The sequence below is a fragment of the Anarhichas minor genome, unplaced genomic scaffold (assembly GCF_050575085.1).
Source record: "Anarhichas minor isolate MPS153535 unplaced genomic scaffold, ASM5057508v1 ptg000007l, whole genome shotgun sequence".
In the NCBI taxonomy this organism is placed as follows: domain Eukaryota; kingdom Metazoa; phylum Chordata; class Actinopteri; order Perciformes; family Anarhichadidae; genus Anarhichas; species Anarhichas minor.
Genome location: NW_027466453.1, coordinates 21,391,400 through 21,417,962, shown reverse-complemented (window position 1 = coordinate 21,417,962; position 26,563 = coordinate 21,391,400). Strand labels below are relative to the sequence as shown.

Here is a 26,563-nt window from a genome sequence, read left to right as displayed (position 1 = left end):
CACCCCATAGGCATAATCACAAAAATGTGGGATGGAAGATGGTCTATTTATACGGTTTTAAAAACATGGACTCTTCAGCAATGAGTCTCCGTTAACCAACTGCATGTCTTATTGGGAAGTGTTTTATCAATAAAGTTCTAATAACCTTCGTAAATGTACGAGCATGTTTTGTTCTAAAGATGTCCGCCCGAGAAAGACAACTTAGCAGCTGCAAAAGTCGTCGTTCTTCCTGCATCCGGCGACGTGACGTAGTCGGATAAAAAGGAAAAACTACAAGCTGCTAGTTTCGGCTGGGATTCGTAGTCTCTGCCTCGGGGCAGCCAGAGGGTGCCGGGCTCTAGATGCCGCTCAAAAACAGAACTTCCTTATTCTCTCCGCTTGTATTGCAAACTAGCTACAATTCCAAATGCACCGACAGAAGTAAATGCGGCAGAGAGAGGTCGAGGCTGCGGCTGCATCATCCGCGCAAGAGGATATGTCCGGTGGGGAGCCTCGGGCATCGGAAGCTCACGTGCAATGCATCCTGGTAGACGTATGCACCGCCGGCATGGCTCCAGGAGCAGGAGAACTCGGCTTTCTCTGTCAACATGGTTACACACTGAGGTATGTATTGCTTCTAATGACCTCTAATGAGCACCTTTACCAACAACACTGATTGGACAGCCACATATAAAGGTGGTGAACTCTCATTACGATGCCGTTACACAAGGACCTTCATGCCTTTTTCTAACCAGTAATTTCCCCACTACTAAAGGTAACAATAACTACCTTCATAGTGACAGGAAACTATGCAGCGGTCTTAGTAGGAAGGGAGTTAATTGACCCGTTTGTCAGGGAGGTCTTTATGTCCTCTCGTCTCCCATCACGGTCCTGCAGGACTGACCACTAATTAGCGGTCTATGAAAATCTTCAAAAAGCGCTTCTTTCTGTTGTCTTTTTTCTCATGCACAATCTTCTGCTTGAAATATGATATTGACTTACGGCAGGTGTGTGTTGAAGATATGAAATAAATGATCTGATGTTTCCTGTAGCCTACCAGCAAAGAACTGATGTGAGATCAGATTACCACGACAGGAAGAAAGGATTCGTTTCGATCACAGCAAGTGAGAAAATGTTTTGCGGACATTCCTGAAGACATAAAGAATAATAAGAATTAAAAAAAAAAATAAAAATTTCCCACCAAAATCGGAATCGCTGCTTCCTATCGGATCTAAAGCTTTGTGATTCAAAGGAAACAAGAGGAGATAAGGAGCAGGTGAGAGGCTGCAGATCAAAGGCAGGACTGAAGGAGAATGTGTATGAAACAGTGAAAATGATTGTCGGGCTTTTGTGTGGGAGCTTTTTGAAGAGCCGTCTGGTGTGAACAAAAGGAGACGTCAGTGAAGACATAAGGGTGGAAGAGGTGGTCCGTCATACGAAGAAATCCCTCACTGCCAAACAAAGAGAATGAGAAACACGGGACGGATGCAAAGAAAAGGAAAATATCTTCTGACCTAAGCAACATCAGAGAGGTGATGATGATGAAGAGGGAAACATCAAACCTCTCCTCGAAGATTAGGTCTTGGTTTATGAATAACTAGATGTTTTAAAAAGCTACGTCTCATTTTGGATGAGTAGCAGCGCGCATCGTCTTTTTTCATTCTTCTCATTAACGAATACGCATTCAAATGTTTCCAACAAATCCAACTCAGTGTTTGTCACGACAGAGTCATTGACTCTACACAAGATGTAAAAACAATCATTCAAAAATGTAGTATTCAAAAGAAAAAGAACATTTGTTGGCATTTAATCCCCAGTCAGCGCGTCCTCACACCTAAATGACGGAATAGATCGTTTGACTCCCAAAACATGTTTGACCGCTTGAGAGCAGCAGCGACGGGCGCACGCTGTGAACTACCATCTAGCATAACATTCTCATGCTTTAGGTTAAGATAAGTATGTTTGTTAAGTGATTCTGGTTACGTACTTAGTTAAGTTAAAATAACTGAACCCAGTAGGGGTCGCCACCCAACAATGAACCTAAATATGGGCCTTAATAATCTGTTTGTTTGCTATTTGAATCAACATTGATCAGCTTCCCCATGAATAGACTTTACTTGGGCAAGCCGCTCGGGTATATTAACTGCTGCAGATTTTTTACTTTTTTTTTTTCTGTCCGAGAGACGGAAAAAACAAAAAGTCCCCGATTGATAAACTGGACCTTTGGCCCACTAAAGCACTCCGCTCAGCCCTCGTTGGACTGACAGAAATCTCTTTAGCCAATCCTTATTGTCTCAATACCATTTCCATTTTCAGCGGCTGCAACGTTGTGCAATCGATCGCACACCAAAATCTCCCTGTGAAGGCTAGTTTTTCCTGGGCAACATTTGCACCTCCTGCTGTGATGACATTTGTAACACCATTAGCAACTCCTGCTACCGCCACTCCTCTCGCCTCAGAAAAAAGCTGCTTTCTTTCTCCTGTTTAAGCACCTGATGTGTGGATTCAATGGCAAAGTTTAGCCCTAAAAAGCCCAAACAGCACCTCTTGATAGCTCCAGCTCTCGCTGCACGGGATCCGGCATCCTGCAGGAATCACAAAAGCCTCACATTTCGATATAATCTGCACCAAAAGAGAACATAAAAACAGCTCCTGGTGCTTTGCACTCCTCTATATGTAGATGATGAACACTGGGAGACCTCGGGGCGTTAATTCACCGTCGGGGTTGAAGAGGAGAAACCAAACAACAATTTGCGGGATTGATTGGTTCAGAGATGCGTTGTGTGTCACACGGTGGAGTGAATGAAGTTCCTGCTCCTCTTGAAGACTCCTGCTGACAGTCAGCCTCCACCAGTCACATCTTGATCTTTGTTTTCATGTCTCTCACTCTTTCCTCCCCCTCTAACCAAACAGCTCACTTTTTAATTAGACCCAGGAAGAGGCTGCATCACTTCTCAAGTTCTCTTTTTTATTTATTTTTTACCTAAAATACATTATTCACTGTGAGAGATATTGCATTAACCGAAGCAAGATTTCTCAGTGTATCTACTGCGAATATGAGCCCCGTGGCTGATACACTGTGGTCGATCACACAGACAGCACTTTATATATATATATATATATATATATATATATATATACTGAAGAAGAAAAAAAACAGGAAATTGCACTTCTTGGGATCTGATAGATGAAAACTAAATAAAAACTGAGCCTGAGCCAAAAGTGGGAGATGAAAATGCCGGAGGAATCGGTGTGCAAGGGAGTTAAAAAACAACAACTAAAAAACACACACCTCTGCGATCTGCTGGAGCAAACAACATCCAGGCACTTCGCACAAGACGGAGTGATGCACTAACAAGCCCTCAGAGCGGCTCGTTTTCCCACCTCCCACCGTGTCTGTTCATTTTGGGTGCCAGACACATCTGTCTGCGGGTGCGCCGGGGTCACGACTGCTTGGAGATGAAATCCTCGTGGGCACTGCATGATTGGAATCCATGTAACGATTCGAGCGGCTGTCTGGCGTCGGCTGTTGCTCCCGACACGGGAAACGTGATGTCAAAACAGGAGCTTCTTTTTTCGAGGATTGCAAAGAGCAATCTGAAGATGAGCTCACTGGACAGGAGGCACCAATGAGCTGCTTCACAGAACAAAATATACAGACCGTAAATAAGTGTCTCTGTTACTAATGAATCCCTGACAACGGTTTGCAATTTCAGCTGCTCCGTGATGAAGGGCAGCGCTGTATGAGTGAGCAGCACAGGGCTTTATTTCAGCTATAAAGATAAACTATATCACCAAAAGTATAGATTAAAAAAGGCAGATTGTAAACGGTAGAAGTTTCCCGTTTCCACAAATGATTGTCGCTCTCAAGTTGCAGATAAACTAGTAAAGTGTGGTGCTCAGGTGAGGGAATGATCTCATGTCGCAAACAAATACCAAAACTTAAATTCATATATTTTTTATCCATTTTACTCATTCATTTATTATAAAATATATTATAAGTTCATAATTTATTTATTTTTTTGATCTCTGCTGTACAACAAGCAGTTAATTCATACTTCCACGCTGGTAGAATATTCACATCAGTTTGCTCTGTTATTAGTATTGTAGAGGTCGATGGAGGTCATAGATTAACTTTTGAAATTATCTGGTTGACAAATCATCAAGATCAAAGCTCTTCAAATAATTGAAAGGAGGGGGAGATTTAAAATTTAATTACAAAAAAGGTCTCCACCAACTTCCCCAGAAACGCTGATCAGGAGTGTGTGAAGTAATGAGCCTCCGTTATGAGCTGTACCTCCTTTACTGCTGACACGGTGAGAAACCTGTCATCACCGTGGCAGATTAAAACAATCCGCCACAAACATTTCAAATGCATAATTCATCTCCAGCGCGGTGAAAGAAGCCAGACTGGAAAAAAACAAAAGGTAGCATACGTCGTTACACCGGGTCACAGAGAGAAGCAGAAATAACAGAACGCAGCGGGAAAAGACTTTCAAATAACATCCTCCTAATTAAATGTCTCCAAAAGTCGGGCTAAAGTCATTAAAATGACTCCAGTGCTGTTTGACGGGAGCGTTATTGAAATTGCATTCATCTGAATCACATCAGAAGATAAAAATGGTGAAGGCAGAAAAATCATTCACTGTGAGCCGCCGCTGGGTCACGTCATTAAATCAATGTGTCGCTGCTCTCCTCCACAGAACTGAATGTAGCACTTCTTACACAGAGGTCTAAACGCTGTTGTTCATAAAGTCTTCAAACACAACTTCACAGACACAGTTGTTCCAGATAACAGCGTAAACCAGATGTATAGGATGTGAGCCACAAGGTCTCCTTTACGTCTCCAGTGTGAAACGTTTCTCACTCTCAACTCGTTGAATATCGACGCTCAGTCGCCTCAAACCGTGACGCTCTAGGTTCCCCTCTGGAGTTACTTAAAGCTACTGTGAGGAACTTTTAACTGGTTCTGAACCAGTCTCAGTTTAGTCCTGATCCTCTATCAGACCTCCATCAGTAAACGAGACCATCAGAGAGAAGATGGTCTGTTTCTATAGAGTTGTTCTTAAAGCTCGTCATCGGGACCACCGGGTCGGATTCTGGTGAAACCAAATGAAATCATGCAGGTTCACCAGAAACTCCTTCAGCTCAGACTCCAGCAGAGACCGGTCCACCGTGGACGGACCCAGATTCTCCAGCAGAGACCGGTCCACCTTGGACACACCCAGATCCTCCAGACCCGTCCATCCAACTCGACCTCCTCAGTCAGTTGCTCTGATCGTCTAATAAAGGCGTTGAGGGGTTTATATTGGAGTTAGTCGAAAGCCCTGTGTGTCTCATACAGATGCTAAAAGTTGTTTTGGTGCTTTTGGCGCCGAACGTCACTGCGTTGTCCTTGCATGAAATGTCCCCTAAAACTATTAAAAAATAAAGAATGAGCAGCCAGCAGGTGGTCTCCTCACACTCATGGCTTTAGACCATGTGGAGCCACAGTCCTCTCCGTGTGATATGGTTCAGTCTAAACGGTCAGAGACCAGATGTGCTTCCAGCCATTTAAATTACGCTTGTCAAACGAGCACAGTGAAGTAAATGCCTTATTGGCAATTGTGGGCTTAATTGTAATATACTTTTAATCTATTACGCTTTTGGCATCTTACCTCATAATTTCCAGAGTGATGCCATGCTCATCTTTATCTTTTATTGTGAAGCACTTTGTCCGTTTTAATATGAGTTCTATAATGTGAAGTGATTCTCCTCCTGTGACAATTCATTTACTGCATCGCTCAGGTAAATTAATAAAAAAAAAACATAAAGGTAGTGCATAGACTTGGCTGCTCTGGTGCTGTTGGACGACATCACCAATGTAATCCAGTGAAAGTACACTTCCTGCTGTTCTTTGCGTTAGCAAACTGGAGTTTTAACAACCGATATGACCTAAAGATGGATGAGAGTTGTCATTTATTCTCTGCAACAGGACAACGGTGTAACAATTGTCTCGGGCTGCTTCTCTCATCCTTTCAGACACTAAAAAGGATGCTGGAGAAGGAAAAAGACTGAACTGGAGAAGGAGACGAGGGCAAATGAACCCGTGTGGGAACTCTTAAAATACCCCTTTAACTAGGGCAGCACACCAGGCTCGGGGTGTAGCACGCCGCACGGCAAACCCTGTCCACGAGTTACATAAACCAACATGCGACACCGCGGGATCCCGCTAACTAAAGGGTTCTGATAATAAAATGTATAAAGGCGTGGCGAGGGCCTGCGACGTTGATCAGGATTGATCAGCTGCCGCACTCTGGACTCCGGAGTTCCATACTTTGAATTTCAGCACTGCCAGCGAAAGCAACTTCTACAACTGGGGTGTTTTAAAACAACCGAAATGGAGCGGCGGCGGTTAAAGATTCATGGCCTGCATAGTCACAGCCATCCGTTCCACTGATGAGGTCTACGGCGAGGGATTAGGGGAGCCTTGCATATTGTTAAAAGTAAATTGGTGCCTTTCAATTCTCGCAGCATCACCCCAGTCTGTCCTGCACATATAATGAATTCCAGTAATGAACTGGCCTTATACAGGAGAGCACAATATAAGCTATAAAGTGTTGTACTATGCAGACCACATTTGTCACCATTACAGTCAATATTTGGTGACTGCCACAAGATGAATGTGGCCCTGGGGACAATGAGAGAAGCCCGGTGTAATCTAATGCGAGTCATGATAGTCTCTGCGGCTCCTGTAATGGTCCGCATTATACAATGCAACACCAGCGATTCTGCATCACTTCACCTTGATGCTCTTCTGTTGATGCAATATTACTTTTATAATGAAAATGCAAAGCTGAAGAAAAGAATACGACAACAAAAAACATTATTGTGCTGGAATTCAGTTCTTAGTAACAGCTGAACTTTAAGTTCATTGTGAGGCATGAACGAGCTAAATATTTACAGACACAATCTCCTCCTTCTTTCCCGTTTGTGCCGATTGTCTCTGGTGACCGAGCTTAACGCGGAATCAATTCAACTGGAGACTTTGAATGGAACTGTTCTCGCCCAGCTACTTAAATCGCTGCCATAACTGCAGCCTTGTTCAGCCAGTGGAAAACAAATGATGTTTATGTCTATTAGCTCCGTCTTCAATTAACTTCTTAAACTCGTGATTTGCTCGTTATGTTCCCCAGTAAATTTTCGTTAAATTTAGAGGACATTTGGTTACATTGTAACCTCAGTTCTCCGAGTGAGGACAACGTCCCTCCAGCTCAGATCTGCTCGATCCACACGACTCCTGAACTTGCCTGAGAATCAGCAGGTTTTTTACTTTTCTTCAATATAAAAGCAATCTGGTGATAGCAGTCTGTGCACATAAGTACACTGCAAACAGGAACCGCTAATAGCTAATTCGGCATACTTTTAATGGTGCCAGTTCCCCAAATGTAAAAAACAAATAGAGGCAAAAACAGATTATAGCACACACACAGCTATTCTAGACGTCTCATGCAACATTTTAAAAACCATTTGCCCAACATGCAGCCTGACATTTTGTTTCATTTGGAAACATTGCGATCTCCACTAAAGTGACGTTTGGAAAGAAATTGTGTTTTTAAATTTTCAAACTTTTTGGAGGTTTATGTTTATTGTTTGAGCAAATCTTTGGGATGTCTATCTTCTAAAACTGACCTTCTATTCTGTGATTAGTTTTGAATCACATAATGCTGACAATGCACCACTACCAGAGTACAGACATGTGTAAGGAGGTGGGCCAATGACGCATTTGGTTGTGTCATTGAGGATGCAGACTTGAGCAACTTCGGGCTCCAAAAACAGCTCCAGCAAGCAGCACTCAGACCAGGTTTTATCATCCAGAAATACGGATCAGCTCAGATTTGGGTCATTTATCACCAGTCTGGCCACCAAGTGCTAGATTCAGAGCTGTACTGAATCAAATGTACTTGGGTCTTAAAAGTCATGATCATTTAATGCCCCTTTAACCTAGACGTAATGAGAATGCTTCAGCCAGCTGGACTCTCCTCAGAGGACAACAGCTTGCTCAGCGATTCACACTTCAAGATTTGATTTCTTCCCCCCTCCCCTTGACCAGGTAAATCCAGCCACAGACCACCTAAAGCTATCTGACCGTGAAGGATTCATTCCTCCAGCAGTGTTAAGGGCACCGTCCTCACCTCCCCACCATGTTTGTGTTTATTCTCCTCCGGCTTCGTGAGAATCTGGCATCCACTCCTGACAGGAAGCTTGTCGACAGACTGAAGGAGAACGCCTCAGGGCCGCTCGGCGTCTCCAGCCGGGCGCCCGGACATTAACATGCACGGGAAGTACGAGGCTTATGTCCACATACGTGTGCATCGTATCTAACTTCCCTTCAGGCCACTGCGTTTACAAAAGCTGTGTTGCCATGGTTAACGCATTACACACCGGTATGCCGACCTTTTTCTTCATGACGTGTAAAGCTGCGTTTGGTTATTCAGCCCCCCCCCCAATCTGTACTGGTTTGGTTCTCTCTCGGCACTCTCATGTGACTTTCCCTGCTACAAACTGCACCAAGAGACTCGCTGGTTTAGGTGAGTGTTGTGGAGCATTTAGTCGCTTAAGAGTCAGATATTTCCCCGCAGGAGTTGGTGGAGACCAAATCGGAGCTAAAGAGTAGAACGAGTATCGTCGGTACTGTGGAGTAAATGTTCTCAACCTTCTGTAACCTGAGGATCACTTCAGGATTGTTAATAATATGCTGAGGACCACCTTCCCACCCAAATAAATGAGAAAAAATAAACTGTGTAAAAATGTGTCATGCCTCCATCAGCTATAATGACACACAATAAATCTGAATCCATATTTAATGCAGTCGGGGTCATATTTCCTCACTTTTACTGACGCAGGGTTGTCTTCTGGTTCTGGACTTTTTCCATTTCAAAAAACGATTAATTTTATGTCATCGCATCCGAGGGAACGTGAGCTAACTGTTGAACCACACGGTGGTTTCTAGCGGATGACATTGGGATTGACGTGTGGATATTTAAACCAAACCCTAAATGAAAATATTAGTTCTTGAGCAGTCCTTTTTCTCTCAGCTTAGTTTCAGTGTAATGAATTGTGATAAAGGGAAGATATTTTAACTTACATCTCGTTTCTTTTTTTGCTTCCTTTTAGAATTAGCGATGGGTTAAAAACTAGAACTAGTCAGAAGTTTATAGTGTTGAACGAGACTCTCGAGTCGAGGCTACGTTTGGAAACAATCTTATATGATGCTGGGAGAGAAAACATCTAATATAGGAGGAAGCGGAGAGAAGCAATGTAATCGGTATTTGAGTTATTAATTCAATGCCTGATCTCGACAGTGTTAATATTAGAGCAGTAAGTAGGCCATGAATCCCGACCAAGGATCATGTCATCGGCAAAGCAGAGACGCACCTCTGTGCTCACGCTCCATGATGTCACGGAGGTCAAGTGTTAAATACGTCGCCTGTCAGACCGAGTTTCATTTCCTTCGTCTCCCTCAGATCTGATCTGCATCATGCTGCCTCTCTGTGTCCTCACGCTTCTTTCTGCGACACTTTAATTGCCACAATAGCTGAAATATATCGCCGGTGCAACATCACAACTCATTTTAACCGTGACGCAACGACATCAGTCATTTGCAGACTAAATATGAACGAATAGTGACATTACAGCAGCAGAGGTTTTATCCTCAAACAGTAAAAGCCAATTAAAGGCTGAGGACATTTCTCTGTCTGACAACCGCTCACACGTGAGTCTCTTAAAACAAAGTGTGTGGCACATCTTGTGAAAGCCAGCGGAGCATCCGTTGACCTTCTCTAATCCCTCTTCCAATATATTTTAATCACTCAAAGCCAGTTCTGTTTTGTCGAGCTGCATGTACGCCAGTTGTTTGTCGAAGGGTTCCTCCGTTGCCGCGGTGCTTTCCCCTGAAATCTAATGAACTCATCAAAAAAATGTGACTTTTCATTTGAGATCCCCGCTGACTGCTCGGCTAATTGCATTTTCCTCCATGAAAACACGTCTACTACAAAAAGACTAAATCTCCCGGAGTGTGTTAAGAAAACATCTGACAAATACATTTCTTTTACGACTCAAGTATTTAGAAATACTGTGATCACAAAGAGTGAAGTCACTTTACATTTCATTGAAATCTGGAGAGATCATGGATGGATTACTAAAAAGGGACACCCAGCACCGGCATCAGGGGCCCCGAGTGTGAGGGGGCCCCCCTGGCCTTCACCTGGAAAATGTCACTCGAAGAGACAAGTGCCAACCAGGAACAGATGCAAAGAGACCGCCAAGGGACACAAAACGACAATATAACACAAAAAAAAGACATAAAACAACGACAAAACAACTACGACAACACACAAAACAACGACAAAAAGATATAAAACGACCCAAAAAAGACATAAAACAAAGAAACACAAAACCCAGACTAGGGTAGTGAGAAATATACACTTTAACGTGGATGAAACTTGGTGGAAAGTAACAAAGTACATTCACACAAGTACTGTACAGTTTTGAGGTACTTGAGTATTTCCATTTCATTTTACAGAAAGTGAAAAGTGTGAAAAAAAATATTGTTCCCTCAGTTACTGTAATTTAAGATGAGGCTTAAATCTTAAACCTAAAGAAACAAGCGAACATTATAGATGCTTCACTACAACTAGAACAAAACGAGATGGAGTGTGTGTAATAATCACAAATGCATCCGGGTGCAGCAGTTAAAGGAGAGTCTTGTGTTCATGTGGCTGCCGGGAACAAAACCGCTCCTGAAGAGAAGCTTTTTGTAATTCACCTGGCAGAAAGTAATCACTCTTTAAGAGGGTGAGCATCAAACCCTTACCGCATTATTGTGACACTTTTCTAATAATCTAATTTATTGCTTTACTGGAAACAGTAATTTCCTGACAGTAAAGATGTTTTTCTACTCCACGGGACAAAATGAGGACGATAAAAGCGACTCAAGTTCCCGCAGGTCACCAGGAAAAAGTTGGCAATAGACCGACTTCACGTCATGCTTTTTCTTTTAAAGCACTCGTTAACCAGTGTGCTGCCCCTCATCAGTCCAGTATCCCCCCCTAACGACTGAAGAGAATGTGTATGTATTGTCTGAGGTTGACGAGGAGCCACAGTGTTCATCTGCCTCCAACCTGTCTGGCTGCAGCAGAAAGAGCAGCTGGAACTCGCTTTGTTTTTTAAGCGAACAAGGATCCCTGATGAGTCACAGGGAGGAAACAACATCTGTGCACAGCAGTCGAGCCCGTCAGGACTTCTGCTGCGTTCAGATCCTCCGGACATTTAGAGTCTTTACCAACACCAGAGGTCACAGTGGTGGGAAGACTCCGATTAACATATAAACTCACGCTCACGCTTTGAACCCGATGCTCTGTGCAGAACTCAAGTCATGACGAACACAAAACAGTTCCCACGACATCGAATACATTTACAAAACCTGAAAAAAGTCCTGCAGAAGATAAGATATAAGATACACACACAACAACTAAGTATTTTTTCAAGGCACAAATCAGATTTTATCTCCGAGTTGTTGAAAGATGTAATTCATGCTGTGGAATAATAGGACCGATTTAATGTGCTGCTGGACAGTTTTCTAGATAAATTAAAAAGTTTTACAGCCAGAAACATCAGAAATCTGTCAGAACTGCTTTCCGGATTGATCATGTTGTCCCGCACTAATAATGTGGTTTCTTTCTAAACGTGCAGAAAATGCGTGATGACAATTTAAGTTTCATAAATATGTGAGCAGTTAGTTTTGTGCCTCGAGTTATGCAGAGAAAAGGTAAAGACGTGTCGAACGGGACTGAGACGTGACAGAAATACGGGATGTCTGAGATCGATCTCCGGAGGAGAGAGAGGAATCTTCAAACGGGATGCATCTAAAAAGGACCCTGTGCAAAATTAAAAGTATTCCACATTTTGCGTTTATGAAACAGAACAACCACACACTCAACATCCCTCTGTGTTCTTGATATAAACCACCATTGAGAGATTGGTGATGGGCTATCCTACAGTTCAAATAGCAAGTGAACAAAGGGACACGGACGCTTCAAATGCAGTTAGAATGGTGAGAATCCATTCAGCCTCTGTGGACGTATTAATGTACAAGAATAACCGTCTTTGGCAGCAATATGGAGGCCGTATTTTTTGAGGAGTATCACATCAGAAGGCTGGAAGCTGTTGGTGATTTCAACATATTGACCCAGGGAGACATAAAACAAAAATAAAACATTAATGTGCCAATAAGAGGATCTTTAGCCGGGGAACATAGAGAAGCTCCCACTTCTCTTACTTCTGCACTTCTTTGTTGAATACATCTATTTCTGTTGTGTATTCTTAGAGCGCTGTAATGCATTTCTGTTTCGCTGCATTGTAATTTTAATCTCTACTCGAGGTCCAGAGAATCTTTGAAGTGGTCAATGACAGCAGTTGTCACGAACCCTCCGGGGCTGAAGGCTTCTTGGGTCGTATAAATGAACTTGTCCTGAACCGAGTTAAACGAGATTCATCTCAAACACCTGTGCTGGTCCTCGTTATGATTCTACCTGGAAGCTGACACTAAAAGCTGGGACGGATCACATGAAAGCGGTTGACTTTACAATGTGTGTTGCTCTTAAATTAAATCAAAATAATCCATGTTTCTCCAGTGAGACACAATATTACTCTGAATTTAACTATCAAGTTAAAAATGTGTTTTTAAAGGCACTTCAGGACTGAAGTTAACCGTCTCTTCATGGTAACAGAACACTGGACTGAATAACGAGCCGAGTTATTTTTCCTCTTCTTATCCACTCTGTTCTCAGTGCTTTTCACACCCCTGTTTGACATTCAGACAGTCTGTTGGCATGAGAAAAATAACAAAAATCATGAATTATTTATCTGCGACACGGCTCCGAATGCAAGGCCCCCTCTATAGATTTCATAAGTAATTATTTTATGACACAGGGAGCTCATTGTGTAATGAAACTACTCATATTTTTCTTTGAATCATCGTGCTGAAATCTGGATGCATTTCTGTAAAAATAAAGAGCCTGCACTCTGTTGAAGGCTCTGCTCAGGACAGAGAGACTTTCAATCATCTAATCAAAAACGGGAAGATTGTCCTTTACCAGATAAACCTTCCACCGAAACGAGGTCTCTCTCTGACGTCTTTGGAAACGGGGCCAGTTGAAAGAGAACGTGTCCAAGGCCTGCTCTCCATTGAACAAAGGTCATCCTTTCTTCTCCCTTTGGCAGCTGGCTTTGTCAGTGACATGTTTTATATGAGACAAGAAAAGTGACTTTTCATACACATTTGCAGTCGACCAATGGCCAGACGGTACAGATGCCACATAAGTGTGTTCTAGCCTGGAATGACTCAGTTTCAATATCGCACCTGGTTTCTCTGCTCTCACCATTTGTTTCTTTTTCTCCTCAGCACCTCTGAAGAATAAATTAAAAATAATATAAAAAAACTGTTTGCATCCAATCTCCCCAATACAATGCGCGACGCCTCCAGTAATGAGGTAATTATTATGCATATCACAGATATCAAGAGGAATGAGCTTAAAAGCTTACGCGTCTAATTGATTAAGGGGAGCAGGCAGCCATTACGCTTTGTATCAAAGGAGGCTGTTTTTTTTAAAGGTTGTGATATCTGAACGACAAAGAGTTCTAATTAAATATCAAGACACTTTGACTTCTATAAATAAATGAACGTCATGCTGAGGGTTCAGCCGCGGCTGAAACATTGACAGTGTTTTGAAAAATAGTCAAGATGCGTTCTGCTTTTCGACCGTGGGGATTTCTGAGCTGCAGAGCGGATGACTTGAGACTTGAAAATGAGTCAGACTTGAGTCAGCGCGAAGGTCTTCAGGGACTCGCAGCTTGTATTTTTAAATATTAAGCATAAGTTTTGAATGGACAATGTTTGCAAAGCTTTACAAGCAAAATGTTCAAATGTTGTGTCATTTATGGACTTGACTTGACTTGGACATTCGACTGGTCCTCCTCAAGGACTTGAGACTTGATTTGGACTTTGCTGGACAAGACTTGAGACTCGATTGGACATGACTTGTGACTTGTCCACGAGAACTTTGACTTTGTTGGACTTGAGACTTGATTTGTTCCTTGAAAAGGACCTTTGACTTGATTGGAACCTACTTCTGACTTGTCCTCCAGGACTGAATTTGGACTTTGTTGGACAGGACTTGAGACTTGTCTGGACAGGACGTGTGACTTGTTTCCAAGGACTTGAAACTTGATTTGGACTTTGTAAGACAGGACGTCTCTGACTTCAGTAGACATCATTTGTGACTTTCTTCGAGGACTTGAGGCTTGGCTTTACTTTGACCTGGTTTCACACGATACTGATTCTGGATGTTTGAAAGCCTCCGTGTTCAGATGGTTTTCAGCTTTGCAAAATTGAAGAAAAAGCTAAATTTTCTTGCAGATGCTGACAACATTTCTGTAGCTGTACTCAGGATGAAACTTTAATCCCATCGGAGGTGAACATCAAGCTAGACTTCATTCAAGACATTTTTTAACAAGCCAGTGGACTGAGATCTTGTGTAACTGAGCTGACCTGAAACACTTAGACCAAAAGGCTCTTTGTCACGTACGCAGCGATTCCTCCACCTGAGCAGCAGCAGCAGCAGAGCCTTGGAAGCCCCGCTGCACTCTGCGGTGCGATGTGACCTGGATGAGAGCTGGAGGGATGCTTATCTAATTTGGGGCAGCGCAGATTGCGTTGTATCCACGGGGCCGGGGAGTGCATAGCTGGGAAACTTCAGGGACACAATCTGCTTAAAGCAGATAGAGATGGCCTACTCTCTTCACTCTGAGAGCCTCCGGTCTGTTCCGGCGCTGCCTCTGGTCACAGGCCAAAAGGATAAAATGAGAGAAAAGTAATTGATTCGTTTACTCCCTATTGATTCAATTTCATCAGAAAGACACTCGGTGTGGAGCATGAAGGCAGATGTTGTTTAAAATGCACATTTGTCACATTTCCTTTTTGCTTTTACTTTACCCTCTTTGACAACGGCCACTAACAAATTAAATTACGCTTAAACAGAAAAACTTAACTTAAAAGTGTTTTTTAATTGTGAAAAAAAAGTGACCTTTGTATTTGCTATTTGGTCAAGCCCTACACCCCCGCCCGACCACTTCGCTCTGCTGCCTCGGGGCGATTGAAGCCCCGTCGCTCAGAGGTCCCTGCGGCCGATCGACCCGGTCGCGGCTGTTTTCTGTCCTGGCCCCACAGCGGTGGAATGAACTCCCCACTGACGTCAGGACAGCAGAGTCGCTGCCCATCTTTCGGCGCAGGCTGAAAACTCACCTCTTCAAGAAGGCCTACCCTGAGCCTTCCACTTAACGCTTACTTAGCATTTATTGTATTCATACTAGTTTGTTGCACTTATTGTATTCGTATTAGTTTGTGGCACTTATTGCATCTGCACTGTACTTTTGCTCTGGTTTATGCTCTTAGATGCTTGTTTGAAAAAAGGAGATGCACTTATGACTTCTGGTGACTAGTAGTTCTCTTGAAAACCGAAGTTGAATACACTTATTGTAAGCGTCTGCTAAATGAATGTAGTGTAATGTATTTCTCGACTCTGGAGCGCTGAAGTAAGTTTAACGAGATTCATTCCCTCCACCTGTGTTCGTCCTCGTTAGTGAGACTACCTGCACACGGCTCTGGCCCCGAGGCTGCTGGTATGAGTTGAGTGGGGATCACGAAAGGTTCATCACTTGGTGGAATTAGAGGAGTAAAAAGAACACTACCTCAACATAATGAGCAAGAAAGTAGTACGCTTTAATGCAAGTGAGCGCTCCAGGAGTAGAAACGATCTCCACCACATTGTCTTTGAATGTGTGGAGACTGTCTGGTGTCTTTAGGTGCTTTCAGCTGCTGCCAGTGCACTCGTCTGCCCGGTGGTGTTTCTTTAAACGTCTTCATTAAAATAATACAAATAATCCACGATGACTCAGCATTAATCTGAGGTTAAACCTGCCTGCGAAGAGCCCTCGTGCTCCAGACTTGTATGAAGGCAAACATGTTGGTACCAGTCCCGTTAGTCTAGTCCTTGAAGCCCATCCCGGCATCGTTGTACTCAAATAAAGTGACAGAAGTTTAGCTGTGTGCAGGATTACAAAAAAGAGCTTGAGAGAGAGAGTTAATACCCTCCCATAATTCCACACCTCGGCACATTTGGCCAGTTGCAGTTGGTATGATTTGATGGATTTTCTGTTTCAGACATAAATTACAAAAATAATCTTCCGAAGCCGATTCTGTTTCAGCACTTCGAAGCATCTTGCGGTCGTAAAACTAACCCAGACCACACGTGAGGAATACGAGTTACTGGTTTAAAGGATGAATGACAACATTTTATTTTGGGTTCATAAAAAGGTCGACAGTTCAGTTTCCAGATTATTTAAATATGTTTTTTGTGAGGTAAAACAATAAATGAGCACATCTGAAATTGATAGCTGGTCTCCATCATCCGGCTGTTATTTGTTAGTGTCTATGCCGTAGTTTAATTCAACAGTATATTACTGTTCATTTTGTTACGATATTCTGCAGTAGAATGTGAGGTTAACGGTGTTTCATCAGGTGCGTATGGTTGATGCTTTTACAGTGTTAATCCTGTAGCTAACCTGCCAGTAATATACTGTAGTCTTTACAGTGCCGCTATACTAATCTCCATTTACGGTTTCTAACTGTATAGTTTCTTAAATCCTTTCCCTAGTTGTCGCTACACATTTCTTGATTAGAGCAAGTGCACCACAAGTCAGGTGACGTAGTTTAAAGTCAGGTGGGTAAAACAAACATGACTTTCAGCCAGGAGACTGCTGTTTGTGTCCCATGTGGAACCAAAAGTCAACTGTTTTTTGATGCCGACTACTCAACCTAACAAACACCCTTATTTTAATCCACAACCAGATCTTTTACCTGGCCCTTACCAAGTAGTTTTGTTTTGAATTCACGTCGCTAACCACAAAAATACAACCGTGCATCCATGTGTGGTGAGATGGCAACGAGAATGAGCCGTAATTGGCAAGCAAAAAGCTTAAAATTCAAAGACATGATGCAAAATGTCCTCAAGAACTGGCGTGCTATTTAAACGCCTTCCCATGAGATCTCGTTGGTCTAATTGCTCCCGTTTCTTGCCATCAATGAATTGCAATTGTATCATTATGGATAGAAATGACGGCCTGAACTACCAAATCGAAAAATAATTACATAATCCTTTTAAACCCTCTCTGGATTTTGGCGGACCGGCCTTAATCCCTGGCCACCCAACCTGTCCGGAACACTGAATCATTATCACTAGAACGATTATCAGCTTGACAAGATGGATCTGTGAACAAATCTGAGCTCTTTTCAAAAATAATGCCCTCTAACAAGAGGCGGCAGCATGACAGCACGTCTCGCACACTCTGCTGCAACGTCGCACAAGTCAAGCGGCGCTCAGGAGACATCTTGTCGAGGAAACTGACCACGGATCCAGTCAGTCAGCGCCTCTGGGCTCGGCTGTTCCTCTGTCACGAGCGAGTGTAAGCGTGGATGCACACTCGCCTCCTCGGGGCCGGATGCTGGTCTGTACCCCGCGGATCACAAGTTCAATTAATTTCACAGTTGGCGGCACCCACAGTCATTTCGCTGGGGCCTGTTGTCTGGAACCGGGAAGAATATGATGCACCTCGAGCTGGAGCCGCTCCTTTTTTTTCTCCTCCTCGCCTCCATCCCCCTCTACCCATGAAAGGCTCCAATCGCCCGGAGCCAGATCTGATCTGATAGGGCCACCGCTCTGCAGCATATTAAAGCTCACATCACGACGATAAGGCAGAGACGAGACGGGCCGCATGCATCATTACTGCTCCATCGAGACGTCTCTTTTCCATCTTGTTCAACAGAAGATTTTACAATTAATCTGAATTCACCAAAGAGTTGAGTTAATTGACAGATCATATCAGTCGGACGTTGTCTTGAATGCAAATAAATAAAGTCCAGCTCCACATAAAATCTATAAACTCTCTCCTGGACTCTGGCCGAGTCTCCCACTAACTCGCAATATGAACATTTCAGACGTGTTAAAACACATAAACTGGAATGGCAGTACTCCGAAACCCTGAAAACAAGTCAATACTCTGGCCTCGGTTTGCCATCTTTATTTTCATAGGCTGCTGTATCTCTCTGCAGACGCTACAGGAGTGGTGTCACCCTCTGATTAGGCAATCATCTGCAGGTGTGTTGGTGAGACGCTGACTTGCAACGACTGATTAAAGTCACTCGACACCTTTTTTTTTAGTAGAAGGATCACAAGTGCATTTTATTAAGTTAAACACAGCAACATTAATACTTCTGTAGTTCTTGTAATTATGTTCAAAGCTCAAACATTTTATATTCAGGTCACTACTTGGACATTCTATCATCGGGCAGAAGCTGGTTGCTAGTATTCTATAAGGTCTTTTATGACGCACTACAACCTCAACTCAATATCTATCAACCCATCGCTCCTTCTTTCAATGCCGACCCTTCAGTGTCATCAAATCTGACAAGCCACAGATGTTTAGTAGCACCGCCTGCTCTGGCAGGATGTGGCACAAAAACCATTATGAAAAGTGCAAGAAATGACATCTTTGAAGAAGAAAAATGGATCAGAATTTTCCAGTTACTCTTTTGAAATGCATTTGGACTGCGAGGCACCCTCAATCACTGTCTACACTAACATATCACTCATACTCAAAAACAGAGAAAGAAAGGAGGCCGAGTGTAAAATAGAGACCTCGACTGGTGACCGGTCGGACCCTAATCTACCAACACTGACCAGCTGCTTACATGACGATTCAAAAAATACTGAAAAATTAGTGTATTTTTGAAGAGGACGTTAATATGAATAATAATATAAAGTGTCCAGTGAATTACGTATTAGAAGACTAACGTATTGCTAACGTTAACAAGAAGTATATAGTAGCGAGGCATAAAGTGGAGTTGTGGGTGGGCATCACTTCCTGTTGGAACCCTGACAGTCACCATCCATAACCTAAACCTAACTGCACCGAGGCTAACGAGCCCAGATTTTTGTGGAAATAGCTAATAAAAAAAAGATTTGCATGATAAATGTTTCGACCTTCTTTACCGCACGCCTACGACTTGAGACTCCAAGTGGGACCTTCCACTTCTGATCTGCATACCTTTTTTTTATTGCTAAGTAGGAGGAAAAAAATGCAGATATGGCCTCTAAACCTCTGCTGTCCATACTGATTATCTACATGTCTGTACTTTGGAGCCAATCCCATGCATGTATGCATTGGGTGATGAGCAGAACGTAGTCTCCGGTTCACCTATGGAAGGAAACTAAAGCACCCAGAGGAAATCCAGAAAGAAGCCAGCTCCCCAAAACCTTTTTAATATCGTGCGGCACAAGAGTTGCTCTGCGGCGCGCAGTTATAATAATGCTGATGGCGCTCTGCTAACCACATTATACCCGGTGATGAATGAGAGCAAAATGGGTAAATATTATAATGAACCATCATGCATTCCTGCAGGCACTCAGCTGGTGTCGACTCTTAATGAGCGCTGGAGAAAAGTGGCCACGCTGCTTGTTGAAACATCTCTGATAGATGTTTCACATTACAGGGCGCCAAAAAAAGAATCTCCAAACCTCACAATTCAACCAGCTCCCCTTTCGCTTTGCTCTCCTCTCTTTGCCAATCCGTCAGGCAGGGCAATGCATGCTGGGTGCTTTACCAAAACAACACACAGAGCTAATCAGAGCTCTTACACCTATGTCTTACACCACAGATTCACACAGTAGTGAGCCTGCAAATCAATGATCTTATTGTCGCAGCGTGCTGCTGTACGGATGCAGAATGTTTTAGTGGTGCAGGCGAGGGCTCCTTCACATCTCTGCCTTTTAGTTTTAAAGAGCTAGAATTATGAATGAGGCCTGGTTTGTGTGTGTGTGTGTGTGTGTGTGGGATGCATCACTCCAGCGATTGTAGGTCAGCCCAAAGGGTCACAGGAAGCTGGTGGGCGGCGGGCTGGTGTTGGAAGCACTCGGCTTCTCCCATTCACAGAACACATTCAGAGGCAGTGACTAAACGAAGGATTTAGAGGGAGAGACTCCGGCGGTGTCGCCGACCTGCAGATGAGTCGCAATTTGGAATTTCTGATGCCGTTCTGCGTGCAATTACCAGCCGCTTGTGCCCGCAGTGAGAGCTCGCCGATGCTCGCAATTTGACACTCGAGCAGCAGCGGCAGCAGCAGCGCTGTGTGGAGAGGAGTGGGAGAGAGTGGGAGGTTTGATGTGGAACAGAAATCACATCTCTGCCCAACTGGGCGCTGATTTGTTTGTGTCTCTCTGATGAGCTCATTGTGTCTTCACCAAGCTCTTTGTGTGGTGCGAGTATGTGGAGTGTGTATTCTGATTACAGATGTGTGGGCACTCCAGATAAGAACATTGTCCTTGTGTATCGAGTCAACAAAAGTTACATTTTGTCAAATACAGCTCGAGGGGAAAATCCCATTCATAATCTGAATTGGATTATCGGCCATAATGTCGTCACCAGGAGATATGAGATTGTAAAACGACGGTATGTAGAAGTATGATATCAACCTTGTTTTAAGAAAAACATGTTTTATTCACAGTGTCGTGGAGAAGTACTCTTTTATCCACAATCCTTAAACAGCAACGATTCTGATTGGTGGAGCTCGCTGTCACCACAGAAAGGTTTATCGTATCAGCTGCTTCGGGATTTCAACATGGTGGATTTTTGGAAACTGGAAATTTATTGAATTATGTTTCTTAAAACATTTGAGGTCTTCATTTTAGATCGACAACGGCAGAGTTTTCGCAAAAAAACAGAAGTGGCAAGTCGCCATTTGCAATGGTTTACAATATGAGTAGTTCCTTCACTCCTAAAGATAATTATATACTCAGTATTGCTTAGCAAGCGGTCAATTCTGGAGACTTCTCCCCGAAACGACAAGTTTAATAGCATGGAATTGAGAGTATCGGTAGTAAAAAAGAAAACACTACATATACCTCCTCTATTTGTATGCTAGTAGTTTTCTGTTCTCATGTAGTAACCTTTTGCTTACAAACTATCAGAGTGTGAATCTCCTGCGTCGAGGCGAATGTAAGCGTCCTGAAACTGAGCCCTCCTTTGTTTTCCGAATGAGGAGATTGTCCTTCACAAGCAGCCATTAACACTCAGCCTCCTCTCGCCTCTCCAAGGCCTTTTCTTTTCTTTTTTTCGTCCTTGGGTGTCAGCTTCTTTTCGGGAATTATTCTCTCCTTCTGGCAGCTTCCTGGTTTGAATGCAATCCGTCCTCATTGTAAAGAAGGACTACTTTCCCCTGTGATAAAACAACGCTGCCTCAGGCTCGCTCTGCGTACTGTATCAGAGCTAATGCTTTGCATACCAACACAAGCCGTCCTCTTTTAAGTATTGGTATTTGGTTGTGGCGACTGTGCTGACAGACGCATTTCCATGTCCGGCTCTGCCCCGTCCTTGCCCTCCTCTCATAATAGACATTGACAGGTGCAGCGCAGATAACACTAATCTGCCTCCTAACAGGATTGCACGTGTCATGTAGGGCTTTCTCACCGCTGCCGCATTCAATTTGGAACTTTTGTTGTACAGCTAATAGCGTTTCACGGTGGCGCAGGCTTCAGAGGGAAGGATGTGAAAGTGGAGCCTGACTCGTTCACAGGTTTGCTGTCTGAGGTGAGCAGGTAAACTTATTGAAAATATATATATATGTATAGATATAATATCACTAAAATGCAGTGGTAATAGATTTAGTGAACAAACTAGGAGGCTAAAAATGCAAATGTTATGTTCTAATGTTGCAGGACTTTAAACACTAAGATCAATGTACAGAGATGTGTAAACAAATCTCCTACAAACTGGAGGCATGGATTTTTAAATAATATGGGTATTCTCTCTCGTCCTTATCTGGTCTCTTCTGGCTCCAAAAAGCAACTCGAGTCCTCAGAACGGTTTCCATGAACCGATGGGTGACGTGAAGACGCTCCGTCCACTTCTACATGCAGCCTGTGGTCTGCCAGTTCCTAATATCTCTCGCCATTTCAGAAATGGTTACCCTTCGTGCTTCCTTTCCTCCACACCAACCTGCTTGTGCAAAATAAAAGCATTTGGATGTTCAATAAATGCTTCGAGATGAATTAGCTACTCTACCGTCCAGACTGACGAGTGATCTCAAAATACACACAAGGACTCACATTTTTAAATCACGTATTTTACGAGGAATTTTTTTCCACTTCGGTCCAGATTCAAATCACATTCCCCAACAACCGGAGCTGATATTTGAATTCACTGGAATATGCTAATATATTCTGAAATGCCTGACACAAATATATACGGATACTATATGTGGTAGCCTTGATAGGAAAATTGAAGGAGGATGAGATATTTATTTCCAATTTGAGATAAAGAATGTTTGGTGAGGGCTCGTGCTGCTTTAATGTGCGATGGCGCCGGTCGACGTTCCGTCCGGTCAGCTCTTCAGATGTGATTTCAGTGTACAAACATGCACTACATAATGCATGAGGAGTGGCTGGATCAGAAGAGGTGTTAAGAGGCTATCTGCGTGTGTGTGTGTGTGTGTGTGTGTGTGTGTTTGTGTCAGGACGCGATGTATGAATCTCAGTGTTCACTCTCGGCCGTGTGGTACGAAGGCTTGTGGGATTCTCAAGAGTGTGAGTTTCATCTAACCAACCCAATCAGGTTCATCAGCCTCCTATTTAATGGACGGGCGAGAGAAGGAGAGGAATCAATTCATATTGTGCATTTGGCGGCCGCGGATCTGTGCGCCGCGAGAGGACGGTCTCCCCGCTGCTCCGAATCACGCTCATTGAGAAGGAAGCGGAAATGACCCACTCCGGCGAACGCTGCGCTGACTTCAAATGACCTGATAAAGACCAATCAGAGGCTCGCTGCTGCCTGGAAACTGCCCGGCGACAGAACGAGGGTTTTGAGTTTTCATGGATTTTCACAATTCAGGTTGAACTTTTTACTTCTATCAAACTAAAAACTAATATTCTATGTTCAACCTCTGATAGGTAAAGAATAAAACACATTAATGATTGTGGGAGATCAGCTTAACAAATAGATGGAAATAATGTAAATGGTTGAAATCCAAATGTTCTATTTCCTGGCCGAACTTTATTGTGTGTGTTTAACCTCGTTTGTCTCAGTTCTCCAAACACAGTTTATTTGTCTCTCAGGATATGAATTTTCAGTGGAAGCCCAACGAGATGATATGTCCATGTTTAAAGCATGCTGCTGTACAGTGAATGTTAAGAGTTGTGTTTTTAAGCAAAGCTTAAAGGCCCGACACACCGACAGTTCACCCTCACAGCTGTTTCCACTATTTGTGAACCCAAAGACCTCCAATCAGCCACAACAAATGAAAACACCTGTGCAGGTGTGCATGGTGCATAAAAGAGGTGTTGATGCCGTTAACATCATGTTGAGAATATGTTCATTTACAACCTTTTTTGTGATGGCGATACGGCACAGACGTCATTGAACACTTACTGTGATAAAGACTAGAATAAATAAATTCATTAATCACTCAACCTGTGTTTCAACAGGTAACAAGATAACATCTGATGGAAATAAGTTTGATTCAAATGACAAAATTACTGTTTTGGCTAGATGAAAAGAGCATTTGACATAGGACTAAGACTTATTTAAGAAATAGCTGACAAGAGACTCTTGACCACAACGTTTTCAGTCGTCGTCAACTAAAACAAAAATAACTTAAATGTGACTATTTCCGTCTGTACAAAGTAAAACTGAGACTAGAACAGCTGCCTGAATTTACACAAGAACACCTTTTATAAGACTGAACATCATTCTCATTCTTTGTAAATGTAATTTTGCCTACATTTTGATATATTTATTTTTGTAAAAATATTCATATTAATATATATCGGCTGTTCTTCTGGAGTAACGATAAGTCCTGCATCAACACGACCTTCTGATTATTCCTGATTCACTGAGAATGACTGTTGCCTGTATTTCATCACTTCATCCTACACTTAAGAGAACGGATGCATTTATTCATGAAGTTGTTTCTCAGAGGAAACTTAATTCACTGTTTGAGCGGTTTCTGGCTAAATGTTGGCGAGGTGGGGGCAATGCTGCTAGTTTAGAGACCAATGCTTTTAATGGGTTCTTTCATGTAAATGTGTCCCATGATGGCCCAAAAACTTTATGCAAATCCACCAATTAGTGTTTGGAATAAATATACATTGATTTCTTTGTATAGAGGCACACAAAGTGGTTAATTTAACTTTGAAGTCACCTTTTCCCTCAAGTCTTAGGGAACGAACGTGACAAGTTCAGTCTCTCCTGCTTGTTTTTCAGCATTTTTAGAGAGAAAATCTTTCTACTATCCGAGAGTCGAAAGTGATGCCGTTTGGCCAAAATTCCCAGCTTTACTAGATTTATGTGAGTCTGGCTTCATATCGGGCCCAGCGTGGGCCGTGACGAGCTTCCACCTGTCACACAGATCACCGGGATGAAAAGTTCATAGTTTGGTGACAGGAGGCTGAGGGGGAAAAGCTTTCACTGCTGGTTCACTCGGTCTGATGCCTCGTCTTTGAGTCTCAGAGCCATGTGGATGCTTTGATCGACTCGAGACACGAAGCCGTTTTTCTTTGGTGTTGTATGTGGTGCAGCGTTAATGTGGACAGGACAGGAACAGCTAAGTTTTTACTAAGGACTGTTAAATAGGACACAGCTCTAACAATCTCCTGACTTTATTAGCCGGTTTGGTCTCAGCATCACTGAGTTCGTCTACGTTCTTTCAGCCAAGTTCACACAACTGTAAAAGTCTGTCCTGTAATCGAGAGGCTTGAAGTAGTTTTCACACTACATGACTGACCGGTGACAGGGCGTCACACGCTACAAGATCTGAGTATGTCTGGTTTCCACACTACGTTTTGTCACGAAAACACGAAAGAAGTGACACAGGAAGTGGCTTAATACCGCGGCCATAGCCATGCTTGTTGTTGTTGGCATACAAGTTCACAAAAATACTTTACTATCTATTTTACTCAAAGGTGCCGCAAGAACTTTGCTGCAAATGCAACACATAGCACACATGGATACATACCAGGAGATCCAGGTATTTAAGCGGCTAGATATCTGATTATAACAATAATAGTGTGTCTGCAATGCACCGACTCGCGTCTTTGAACATAGTGCTTGGAAGACGATTTGCCTCGGCGAGTGGAAAATCAGGGCTAAAGTCTAAATGCCGAAGTATTGCACTGCAAGTTGCTCATCCATCGGGATTATGAGGGATCGGTGTCTTGCCCAGGAAGCAAGACCCGTGGACAGGAGGACCCGGGGATCGAACTTTAAACCCAGAGATTAGTGGACTACATGCTCTACCTCCTGAGCCACAGCCAACCACATCAACACACGGACTAAAACACTAACTACAATTTAAGCAAGACAATGAAAGAACCATGATCAGATATTGGAAATGATTACATCTTATCAACAGCAAAGAGGATCCGCTCCAGCCAGAAGTGAGCCTCGTGCTAGCAGATCCAGACGCTTCTGCGTCCGCACACAGTCATGAAGCTGAAACTTTAGAGTGGATTTCGAGCAGCAGCAGTGAGCGAGCTCTTGATCCAGAAAAAAAGGCTTGATTCACCGCTGTTCGATCTCTTTGAATCGATAGAAAGCGTCATGGTCTGGTCGGTAAACATGAGTTGTGCAGCGTTCTGATGATGTCACATTGCATTGGTTTATCGATCTGCGACTCTCAAGTCAGTCACCGCCTGCTCGAGCTCAGAGCCACTGGCTTTAAAGACGGGGGGACGTATAAGGACTCGGTAATGGAGGCGACCTGGGCAAGTGATGCCGACTTGGCGCGCTGTGACTCCCCCTCCATTCGCACTCACGCTCAGCTACGCAGCCGTGCACAGACACTCTGTCGGCCTGCAGGGATTACAGCGCGGGGAGCTGGGAGCACTGCAGCAATGCGTCCCAAAAAAGGCAAGGTCACCTCAAGTGAATTGGGATGAGAGGGGGGGGAGCAATTCCTTCAGGACGAAAAGAGGGAGCAACTCGTGAAAAAGTAATTAAGCAGGATGCACATCAGTGGATGCCACAGGCGGAGAAGGCGAGGGGGGAGATGAATAAGCCCCGAGGACGAGGGGGAATGTTTGTGCACAACTTATCTGGGAAATCTGGGAAGATGTTCGCTAAATGCACACAACAGGATCATGTAACCTCGGACGTTTGTGTGCTTGTTTTTACAAATATTTTCCTTAATCAACTAAATCACAATATCAACTTCTCAAATGTGAGGGTTGGCTTTCCTCTGCGTTATGTGATTGTTAACTGAACACCTTTCTAACGTTTTAGATTTTAATTAAACATTTTGGGGTTAAGTGTCTTGCTCAAGGACACATGGACATGCAACTAGCAGAGCCAGAGCCGGGGATCGAACGGTGATTGACAGGTCTCTACCAGAGACGTATGAAAACGTCCACTTCTATACAGTCTATCTGTAAAACATGCT

The 26,563-nt window shown here is 43.3% G+C and overlaps 1 protein-coding gene across 4 annotated transcripts in view; it reads right to left on the bottom strand.

The window, feature by feature from the left end:
- shisa6 (shisa family member 6) overlaps nt 1–26,563 on the bottom strand; it is a 62,652-nt gene that overhangs the window by 19,835 nt on the left and 16,254 nt on the right. The window contains exons 3-4 of one of the 4 annotated variants that reach the window (XM_076081625.1): nt 24,706–24,741; nt 20,327–20,351 (exon numbers count right to left, since the gene is read on the bottom strand). The exons of the other annotated variants lie outside the window; for them this stretch is intronic. Coding sequence (XP_075937740.1) covers nt 20,327–20,351; nt 24,706–24,741 — 61 coding nt within the window. The remainder of the gene's footprint in view (nt 1–20,326; nt 20,352–24,705; nt 24,742–26,563) is intronic. 4 annotated transcript variants of the gene reach the window in all.